Genomic DNA, 11,807 nt, shown 5'->3' with positions numbered 1-11,807 from the left:
GAGCCCGCCTTGGTGGGGAATGAAGCCTGGAGCATCGAAGCATTTGTCTTTCTCTTAGAAAAGGCAAGGAAGCCTGAAATGCGCAGCTCTCCCTTGAACTTCAACTTTTTAAAGGGGAATGAATTTCTAAAGGAGGAGGTTCCAGTCTAGGGCTGTAGGGGCCTCCGGGCAAAGGAAGTGCTTGTTGAAAAACAACATTGTGATCACTTCTAGCGGCGAAGGGTGTGCTTGGGAACGGTTTGGGGAGGGGACAGAAGAGAGAAGGGTGGGATGGACGGCGGCAGAAGTGGGAGGTACACGAGGAGTTACTGGAAACGGCGCTTCTGTGGAGGAGCTGGGGGGATGGGGAGTAGGGGGAGGGGGCCCTGTTGCCTCAGCGCCCCGAGGTCGTGGAGCGGCAGCAGCTGCGGCCGGAGCAGCACCAGCAACAGCAACAGCGAGCGGGACGGAGTTAGGACCGCTCGGAGCGCACAGGTCTCGAGGTAGTATAAGGTTTGCTATCCTTCCACTTGCTGGCAGTTGCAGAAGAAGATCTGCTTTTTAAGTGAAACGTACATGCCACCCCTCCGAGGGCTGCGGCTTCCCCGGGCTTGCTTCTTTGCCGCTCCTCTTTCCGGCTCTCGCGCTCACTCTTTAATTGGCACTGGCCCCTAAGTTTGTCAGGAGCTCGCTGCCCGCTCGGAGCAGGGTCCCGGCCGGGAGCCGCTGGCGGGGGCGGGGAGTCCGGGAGCCGCAATCCAGAAGCGTCGTGGGCCATGTATATTTCATCAAACGGACTTTGGGTGCGTCGCGTCTCACTGCCATCAGTGCTATGTGCAGTGACATTTCTGACTTGAGTGGAGGAATGCGCGAAGGAAACCCGGGCGAAATTGGTATTAGAGGATCTTCTTGGCGCCAATGCTAATTGTCCTGATTTATGCCCCTTCTGACTAAGCTCAACGTCTTCATCTGAAATAAAATGAAAGCGGTGCCAAGCGGCATAGAACCGCCTGGCCGCTGGTTCTGATCCCCGGGAACCAGAAAATCGTCCTGCGGCTTGAAAAAAAAAAAAAAGAGGGAAAAAAAAAAGAAATAGAAATAGAAAAAAGAAAAAATATCCCTCAGTAAAAGTTTAAGGCGAGAAGTGTCAGAGGCAGCGGAGCGAGGAGGCGCGGAGGAGAGCCGGCGAGCAGGGGACTGGGCTGGCACGACCTCCGAAGGCTGAGATCTCATTATTAATATCACTATATTTTTGGAGGGAGAGGCACCTTTCTCATCCTCTCTTCCTCTCCGCCCACCCTTACTCCCTCCCCCTCATCTACCTGTCAAAGTCACTGATCTTTTGCATTTCGGAAGAGGACGTCAACGGGAAGGAATTCCCCCTCTGGGTGCCGGCTCCGAGAGGGGGCGACTTGCAGGAGGCTCCCCCCGGGGGCGGAGGCGAAGGTAATTAAGCGGCGGGGAGTGGCGGGCCGGCGCTGGGTTCTCGGTCCTCGGGGTCCTCTCCCGCCGGCGGCCGGGCGCGATCGGGATCCCCGGGCTGCGGCGGTGGCGGCGGCTCGGGTCCTCACGCCCACCCCTCCCGCTCCGCCCGCTCCCGCCCGGGGAGGAGGCTCCGCGGGAGCTGCCGCCCTCCGCCCGTACGCCGCCCGCGGGCTCCGCTGCTGCGGCCGCCGCCCGAGGCGGACCAGGCTGGCTGCGCAGGGCCGCCGCCCCGCGCCGTCGGCTCGGCTCCCGCCCGGCGCAAGGGCAAACGAGCCACACGGTAAGTGCCTGCGGCTCGCCTCTCCTACTGCGACCCGCGCCTCTCGCCCGTGCCCCTCTCCCCCGGGTTTCCCCACCCCCCGCTGCCCCCCTCCCCCACCCGCTGCGATGCACAGGCGGGAGGGAAGGCTCCGGGTGGGCGAGGAACTTTGTAAAGCGCCCCGAGGAGGCAGCGCGCGGAGCCCTACGCGCACACACACCGGCACACGCTCACACCCACACACAAGTCTTCTCGGGGGTGCGCCCCGGGCCGGTGATGCGTCCTCCTGTTGTGTCCCGAGCCCAGGCGCGGGGTCTGAGCCTCCATCCGCCGACTGACAGGGGCCCCGCGCTCTCCCTCTCTCACGCACACCTGGCCACACACATCGCTCAGGCGGCTTGTCGTTATTTTTTCTTTCTTTCGCCAATTATATTTGTTTGGGGAAAAGCAAACAAAAAAACAAAAAAACACTTGCCCTATTGCCGGCCTTGGGGATCTGGTGGCTACATCGAGAGCTTTTGAAGTCCCTTCTTTTAATCGCCTTTATTGGTGCTAGATTAAAACATTACTATCCCATGTTGTGCAGCTGGGGAGAAAGGGAAATTGAAAGAGGGAGACTTGGTGTAGGGATGCTGTTTGGAATATTCTCTCATATTCTTTCCTGGCATCATATTAATCGGTTGATGGATTCGGCTAGGGACATTGAATTGCTCTCCTGTATGGATCTGTGGATATCTATATATAATACAAATAATACTGAATATTATTGGGCCTAAAATAACCAATTAAGTGATTCATACAAGGAAAAACTTAGATAGAAAAAGAAACTGCGCCCTCTGCTGTTAATTTTAGTACCCTCACCCGGGGACTTTTTTTTTTTTTTTTTTCCTTCAGAAATCCACTTAAGAGTAGGCTGTCATCTTAACAGGGCAAGGGAAGAAAATTCCTAGCGGGGATTTTAAAGCAACTTTACTTGGAAAAGTCGCAGGTTGAGCTCCTATAGTTGCATCAGGTACAGATTTCCAGTGAGTAGACGGTCCTCCTCTCTCACCCATTCTTCTCTTTATACAGGGAATAATGGAGCCACTCCTCATAACAAATTGTCAATCTTTGGAATGGAAAATTCTGAGTAAGATTCAGAACTCCACTAAACATATGGTGAATCTGGCAGTAGAATTGCTCTAGAAATAAGGCCCTGTTTTATGACTGAAAATACTAAAAGTTGTTTTATCTTACAGAAATGAAAAAAAAAAAAAACCCAGGAAGATCTTCCATTAAAATCACTTATTCAGATATGCTTAGTAGTTAAGCTTGTTGGAAAGTTTTCCAAAAAATAATTTTTTTTTTCAGGGGAGGCTTTGCTGTTTTGTTTGTCCCTTGAGGAGGATCTCTAGTGAGGGAATTAGCAATTCCACATTTCATAAAGTATTTTGAACTGTGTCACTTTGAATGCCTTACCCGCCTCCTTTTCTCTTTGGCAAAGGAAAAGCAGCTCAGTAACTGTCCAAGATTCTTTTTGAAGATAAGCAACTTTCGATTTTTCATTAAGATAAAATTTGGATCTCTGCATGTGGATCAACATGCAAGGAAAAATGTGCATCAAGTATTTCACATGTAATGTTGTTCCAGGGATATATTTTCTTTTCTGGATGCCGTGAAATGAGATATATTTCACCCACTGAAGACCACCATGAAGGCATTCAGGATTCTATGTACTGGACTACTAATTTGGTGGTATTTCCTACTGTGGAATTTAAGACGGATAATCTTAAAACTTTTGCATGGAAACAGTTTATTTGAACATAAAGCTGGTTTCCTGTTAATATTTTTGTTTTGTCAGTTTTCAATGGGTATATGTGTTAAAATGATTCAGGTTAGCCTTTTTAGGAGGAGGCAAATGTATTTTGCAGTTTCCTTTTGTATATTTGCAAGTGGTGCAAATACCTATCTTTGCTTCCATTATTATTCTGAAAAATATTCAGGTAATTTGTTTAAAAAGTTAAACCATTACACATTTATTTGATAGCATTTCTAAGTGTCATAAAAATTTGGAGAGTTTTAGTTACAAAGGCATCAAGTCACTTGGAAAAAAGAAAATTGGATTCAACTTTGAAAACCAATTATATGTTAACATTGAAATATATGTGTGTGAATTATATTGTATAAGAGATTATATTAGTAAAGTCTTAGGTTAGTATGAGATTTAGCATACTTTAAAAAATAATTTTATTTGCAGAATCCAAAGTTCTGTTTCAAAACTTCAGGTAGGTGTAGATTTTCTCATATATGCGTTTGAGACCTTAGATCTCTGAAATTCCCTGCATGAGAATTAAATATTTGTTTTTCATGTGGTAATTAAACTCCAGATTTCTTCTAGGCTTAACTGATTCTGAAATAGTTTTGGGTATTATCCCATCCTCAATCATCCTGCAAAACATGTGCTATCTAATTTCTTGAATCAGTCTTCTCTCAATGAAAATAGAGATCTTTCAAATACCAAGGTGTGTTATTTGGGTTTATTAAGAATCTCATGATAGACAGTTGCTCATAATACCCAATCAAGTGTGAGTAAGCTATGCCAATGATGTTGCAGTACATGTTAAATTCCTTATGTTTTGAGAGACAGTTAACAAAAGGATAGAAGCATATGTTTTCCATTAAGATGACTAGAAAATGCTTTCTTCAGAACAAATAGCTGCAAAGAGCATTGAATACATGTTAAAATATCTTATGTAATAAATTTCATTGTGACTGCTGGAAGCTGCTAATTTTGATAGGTTATAATTTTGTATATCTTTATCTTTTTATATTTTCACTCAATGATCTATATAGTCAATCTTCCTTTTGTTCCTTCCCATTCAGAAACATGCATATTTATAAAATTCTTAATGTGAATGAGGAATGAGTCAATAGTTATGTATTTCAGGTACCCCTGAAAAGCTGAATATTTATGAAAAAAATAGCTTACTACCACCATTGCCACCTGCTAGTGAGATTATATAATAAAATGAATGCTGAAAACCAGCTAGATTAGGAGATTTACTGATAACGTCTTCCTCTCAGTTGATGAAACTGGCAATTGCTTTTGGAATATAATTGCCTATAATATTAATCATTATTACTTCCATGTAATATTTTGGGAGGCTTTTTTTTTTTCTGGTGAAAGAAAGGGCCTGTGAAAATGGCTTCTGCAAAATTAATCCAAGGTGGAAGGGAATTAGCTGCAGAATCCTGGACAAATACATGTTTTGTGTGTGCAAAGGCATTTTATAGCCCATTTTAGTCCTGATCAATAATATCTATCAACTTGAGGGCCATGACATAATTTTACCTTTTATTATTGGTTCTGCAAATTTATACACCGGAGGGCTATGAGGTACTCACAACCTATTAATGGGTATTTTTATCAAAGAAGACTTCTCAGTACTTTAGTTCCCAAGTAGAGGTGGTAGCATTTTTGATTACAGTGAGTTCCCAAGGTCTGCAAAGTGAAGAGGTAGAACTGGAGCTGCCCAGAGCTCTTATGAATCTGTTCTTATTTAGGTGATACGGACACCTGAGACAAATTTAAAGGCCACGTCACTTCACAATTAGTTCAGTTATGGGCCAGAAGGGATAGGTTTAGTATATTAAGTCCCCAAATACGTTATTCACTGTCCTTCTCATAGTTGGTTTCCCTAGCTATTTGCTGTGATGACCTAGCTTTTAAGAAGCTATTGATAATTTTAACCTGCTTGAAAGCACAGCAGATAGACACAGTGCCATTAAATAGTGGAGGTTAAGTTGTAAATAATATTCTATTTTTACATCATTGTATTTTCTTTGAAAACTCCATAATTACACTTTAATAACAAATTCCTGATTTTCAGAGGCTGCTTTTCCATTGTGTGTCATGGAAGTTCATAGATTTAATTTCTTACTAATTTGAAGTTAAGAGGATTTCCTTTGAAGTATATGTGACACTGAAAAGTAAGAAGACCCTGAAATGCAGGATACATAATGATAGTACAAATATAAAAATTAGAATGAAATCAAATAATTATGTTAAATAACAGCTTAGTGTCCCTCTGCTCCTGATCTGTAATACGCCGTGGTCAATATCTTTTTCTGTGTCAATGGGAGCTCATTAAATGTAAACTCTGCAGACTAACTGAGCCATGCCATATTAGTGCTTGCCAAAGCTTGACATTTTTAATACATTAATAATATGTCTGTAATGTAATGGAAAACTATTAATCACAACTGGTTATGTGCCAGAAATTTAAGCTATAATTGGCTGCCTCTTGTCAAGAATATCTGTTGCACAGTCCTGCAACTGCCTAATATTCAAATATCTTGCACTCTTCTGCATTTTTCCTTGTCAGTTCTCTAAATTCGATCAATGGTGTAGTCCATAATTCTGTGTAATGACCATCATTATAATCCTGGTATACTTCAATGAGAATTCGTTATATTGGGATTGCTGTTGTGCCAGGAGATAGCAAAGGGTTCACATATATTTCCTTAGTGTTCAAATTTTTCCTGTACAAATGTATGGTCACCCTTTATTTTGTGGTTGCAGTAATGCAAAATGTGGTTGAGGACAGAGTAACCGAGAATAAATGGATGAGGAGAATATCATTTGTTGGTTAAAAAAGAAAGTGAAGACTAATCTCAGGAAGCACTCAAATATATTTAAAGTGGTATTTTCAAACTAATATTAAAAATAAACACACAATGCTCACTCCATTCAAACTCAAAACAGTCAATTCCGGGTCTTCAAGATTATATCATTCTTGATAAATAAATTACTGTGTATTTGAAACTAAGAATTAAAGTTAATAATTTCTGACCTAATAGATTTTACACTGCTTCAGTTATAATGCCTCCATCCCCCGGCCCTTTGGAAAGTATTTGTTTCCTCTTATAAAAACTAGTAAACACAGTTGAAAAATTCATCTCAAAAATGTAAATTTGTATCATTTTAACACCTCAGATTATTAATTGTCAAATTGTTGGATGTGTCTGAAAATATCAACTTAAAATTACTAATGAATCTGAAAAAAAGCAGAAGGCTATAGTAGCCACAACACATGCTTCTCTGATTTTTTTCTTTTTAGCTTAAGATTTCAAAATGTGCTTTACCCAGTATAGTTTTTAGGTTACAAGGAAGAGGCTGATTCAAATCTGTAGTTTATACATATTTAGACAAACTACTAATTATTGCTTCATAGGAACTCAAATATTCAACACTTTTTCTATTAGAAAATATCACAAATTGCAGCTGTATGATAACATTTTATGAATTGAATATAATGAAAATTGCACTTGCATCCATAAAGCAATTATTATAAATTACTTTGCTATGGAAACACAATTCAACCATCTGTTGGCATTTCATAGTCTCTGTGGCTTAGTTCATTTTAAGATGGTACATTATTTAAATATAATGAATTCCCTTTATAAGATTGTTTGAAGATAGTGAACTTCCATATTTCAACTGTTTAATGTGAATTGAAGGGTCTATAATAGAATTTTCTAAAATTGTAGGCTTTTTTGTCCTTTTTGCATTGCTTAAAAATCAGTTAACTTTTAGACTATAAATATAAGTAATCTAATTAAGAAATTATACTTTTTAATACCTGGTTTCCAAATGTTAACATTTGTTTAGATTTGGATAGTGATCTCTAAACAGAAAAGTGGCCAGTTAAACTCACCAATGACTTGTAGCCATAGTTATGTCGGATGCATTATCAGTTAATCAGAAGTACTTTTACACAGTAATTTTTATTTTCTCTTAGAATTAGTGCCATATTGTTCTGCTTCATGGCCGTTAACTCACCCTCGGCTATTTTTATATGTGCATTTTAAATTGTGCGTTTTACTACAGAGCTTTTAGTTTTAAAGCAGCTTATAATATTCGCCTTTGGGACAAATTCTCTTCTGTTACAAAAAGTAACGGCACATGCAGATGTAATGGCTATAAAAAGATGTAAAAATATAGAAAATTCTTATGAAAGGAAATTTTGCTCCTTTGGTTTTATTTTTGATTTTTTTTTTTCAGAGAGCCAACTTATCTTTATTACTAAATGCAACTAAACAAAAGATGCTAAATTCTTCCAATGTAATGAGCAAATCCACAAGGACAGGCTCATGCCAACAATGCTGATTTTCACTCCAGCAAACAAAAGCTAAGAAAAGTACAAGGAATTTGGAGATTTTTAGGGTCTCTTTGCCAAGAGACAAAAGGGATATAAGTAGTTGTCATTTCTTTGTCATTATTATAAAAGCGCTCATTTACCCCATTGTTCTCTTGGAAGATTTTCTAGCACTGCAATGTATGAGAAATGTTCAAATCTAGCTGCTTGCTCTCAGTTTTGTCAAGATGGAAGTATAATTTTTGAAGTGAAAACCTGTAACTCACGCACACGTATCTGTCTTTGTTTTGGAAGAGTTAAATCCTTCATATTGAAATTCTCCCCAATGTGAATGATTTCCATGGTTTGCTCATTCCAGCAAAGCAGCTGAGTAAAGGTTATCTGTGTTACACCAATTTGCTTTATATTGCATCAGACCTCCAAAATGTCAACATATTGTACATTTCGAAATACATTGATTCTGGGACAATAACTCTTACTCTTATTGTTTCTAAAAGGGTGTTGGTGCCAGAAGAAAAGAATGATTGATGGGAAACAGACACCGGGCTATAGACACTCATCCTTTTGCTTCAGACACTGATATCTCAGCCTGCCTGAGCATCCCTTGTGAGCTGTGAACATTGAGGATCACTCAGGGTTATCGGATGTACAACGGGAGAGCCATCACTTTGCTAAATTATTATCTGCAGTTGGACATCTTTTACAAAAACCAAACTAGACCTGAGTCTAATAGATATGTTCTAAGACAAAGAAAAAGCTGCAAGTTGTTAACGCCTAACACACAAGTATGTTAGGCTTCCACCAAAGTCCTCAATATACCTGAATACGCACAATATCTTAACTCTTCATATTTGGTTTTGGGATCTGCTTTGAGGTCCCATCTTCATTTAAAAAAAAATTACACAGACCTACCTACCCGTACGCATACATACATATGTGTATATATATGTAAACTAGACAAAGATCGCAGATCATAAAGCAAGCTCTGCTTTAGTTTCCAAGAAGATTACAAAGAATTTAGAGATGTATTTGTCAAGATTCCTGTCGATTCATGCCCTTTGGGTTACGGTGTCCTCAGTGATGCAGCCCTACCCTTTGGTTTGGGGACATTATGATCTGTGTAAGACTCAGATTTACACGGAAGAAGGGAAAGTTTGGGATTACATGGCCTGCCAGCCGGAATCCACGGACATGACAAAATATCTGAAAGTGAAACTCGATCCTCCGGATATTACCTGTGGAGACCCTCCTGAGACGTTCTGTGCAATGGTGAGGTAACCCTTTTGCATAAAATATTTCATATAAATAGGGTCTAATCGCATATGCATACAGATGTGGTGAGTGTGAAGACAATTCATGCAATAAGTTGAATCTGCAGGTGGCAGATTTGTGTTAACAGGCTAGTTTCTTTCTCAGTGGAGGCTTACACTGCCTGGAGTTACAATATGCGCAGGGTGATTGACGCCCTGGAAGGAACTTACTTTCCGCTTCCCTGAAAACCAATAGTTTCACTGAGGCAGGTACACTATAGCATATATTATAAAAGAAAAATTTCGATTGAAGGTTAAATTTTAGATTGGAGGTTGGAAATATGATTAGGTCATGTCTGTCATGTTAAGGATAAAATGCATTGGCAAACCAACTTTAAAAACACAAATGTTTCTTCACATATGTGTATAAAGCCAGTCCTAAATTCTGTAGTTCAAGGAGAGACTAGATCTCATAATTATCTTCATCAGGAAGCTGCTATGATTTGGGAGTCCTTGGTTAGGAGATCAGCAAGAAAAGAAGTAGAGGAGAGAGGAACTAAAGCCTTGTGAGAAGTTTTTCCAGAAAAATCTTATTTGCCAACTCCCCTTATTGTCAAGGTCATAGTTTTCTATGTATATTTTAAAGATGACTTTTGGAATATAGAAAACTTATTTGCTGAAAAGCAAGGACTCAGCATATACAAATTCAGATACTTTTTTTTGATGAGCAAAGTTACAGAATTCTTTGTTCTGAAGGCTTATATAAGTCCTTTTTTTTCTGCATAGAAAGTTAAATACCGTGTGAAAAGGTAATATTGGAATAACACATTGAATTTTTAAGAAAGACATGGCTGACAATATTTCTATAAGTATTAGTAAAGAGGCTGGTGATTAAAATAGTATACATTAATGTGCTAAAGAGTTCAGATGGTGAGTTCATTTGGTTTGTTTTTTTTTATTATAGGTGGTTTTTATTTGATAGAAGAACTGCGATCCTGTTTTTCTCCACATAACAGATATAATTGTATGGCAGATTTTAATAATAATCTTACCTGACTATATTATCTTGAACCTGGCCTGGCATTTTCAGGATAGTGAAACTATTAATCAAAGTAGCATCTGTTCACAGTCCCCAGTGAGTTAAATTAGCATAAGATCATCTTAGACCTAGCACCATAAAAAAGGTTTTGTAACAGGAAACAATTTTGAGCAATAAAGAGTGTTTTCACCTTAAAGCTAAGGGCTTGCCATTTTTCAGAAGTGCCTTTGGGGACTGGTTTGAATTATAGTCTAAACCTGATTTTGTGGAGAGTGAGAAAAAGCGCTTGGCTATTAGGTGTCACTGTTACTAAAGTGCCCTGAAAGACTAAATATTTCAAAGAGAGGACCCGTCTCTATGGGAACAGGTATGTGCTTTGCAAAGAAGTTGCATTTTGGAAAGCAGAGACTTCCAGAGAAGGAGTTTATTCAAACACATTAGCAAAATCATAATAAATCTGTAAAGGAGCAGAGACATTTGTGGTGGCTTTATGTGAGGTCTTTAATAATTTCTCATAAAAGGTCAACTATAAGAGCTCATTACAAATCTGGATTGAAATTGCTGTTTGGGTGATAGGTTGTATAGTCTTCTACTCCTTATAGCAGAGGATGAGTTCCAGGCCAAGTCTGCATATTGTTAAGAACACTCTAGCTCTGTATATTGGTTTACATGACACTTGTAACAACATGTCCCTTCTGGAATTGTTTAATAATTTACAGATCTAAGTAAAATAGCAAATTTCCTTTCTCAGGGTGCTGTTTTCCCTCTCATAGGCCCTGTGTGATGTTTTCAAGGTGTGATTTGTGGGTGCAGCTTCCCTGATCTCAGTCTCTGGCCAGAGAATGCTTGCTCAGCACTGCTCCTGTCTGTCATGTTGAAGGGTTTACTTGGTGTCTTCAGCATGCCTCTTCCTCCCATCATGAGTGCAAAGGGCATGTTACGGATCTTCCCATGCCTGCCTTTCAAAGGGACATGGTCTAAGGTATTTAAACAAGTCCATTCCTCTCAGTCCATTGGCTAAGTGATGTTAGAGACCAAATGGGAAAAAAGAATTAAAATGATATCCCTCAGCTTTCTCAAGTGCAGTAATGTGTATACTATGTATGTTCACATGAAACTCCGTAGGACAGTCTTTAAAAGGCTGCATCTTAGTGTGATGCAGATATTTGGAAGCCCTGGTGGATGTAAACTTGTCATTGGACAGAATGGTTTTCCAAGGGAGAATGTAAGATTTGTGAAATGTTACCTATCAATGCTTAATTTGTATTCCTTAATATACATATGATAGGCATAACAAATTTAATAATCTATCCTTTAAATATATACCTTGTGACTATTTGTATGCATATTATATACCACGTCAATGGTAATGGCCTAATATAGCAACACTTCCACTCTGCAGTTTTGGATGTTCCATAAAACTCTTTAGCATAAGGATTCCTGACAGAAGGTTGGGAAACTGTCTCAGGATGCTGTCATATCAAACCTGTTTAGGTACTCCTTAGCCCAGGGTGTAATGGGGATTCATAAAGTCATTTGTGTTATGACTTATGCGTTCTCCCCTCCTTGACACTTGCATCCATACCTGCTCCCTCAGAGTCATTATGGCCTATTACATCAGGGGAGCTGCCACATGAGTACAGCCACTGCTTAGCCCC

At 39.9% G+C, this 11,807-nt stretch overlaps 1 protein-coding gene across 15 annotated transcripts in view; it reads left to right on the top strand.

Annotated features, from left to right (window-relative positions):
- The first annotated feature begins 255 nt into the window (after positions 1-255).
- Positions 256-11,807, top strand: part of NTNG1 (netrin G1) — a 346,490-nt gene continuing 334,938 nt past the window's right edge. For 7 of the 15 annotated variants that reach the window (XM_016923583.4, XM_016923545.4, XM_016923578.4 and 4 more), the window contains exons 1-2: positions 1,033-1,425; positions 8,358-9,129. In XM_016923583.4, the coding sequence (XP_016779072.2) occupies positions 8,884-9,129 (246 nt within the window). In that variant the 5' untranslated portion in view covers positions 1,033-1,425; positions 8,358-8,883. Of the gene's footprint in view, positions 483-1,032; positions 1,426-1,456; positions 1,745-8,357; positions 9,130-11,807 lie in introns of those variants that run through there. The other 8 variants (XM_001143853.7, XM_001143623.7, XM_001143469.7 and 5 more) reach the window with 3 other exon arrangements.

Source organism: Pan troglodytes, chromosome 1 (genome assembly GCF_028858775.2).
Source record: "Pan troglodytes isolate AG18354 chromosome 1, NHGRI_mPanTro3-v2.0_pri, whole genome shotgun sequence".
NCBI classification, from domain to species: Eukaryota; Metazoa; Chordata; class Mammalia; order Primates; family Hominidae; genus Pan; species Pan troglodytes.
This window is presented reverse-complemented; position numbering and strand designations above follow the sequence as displayed.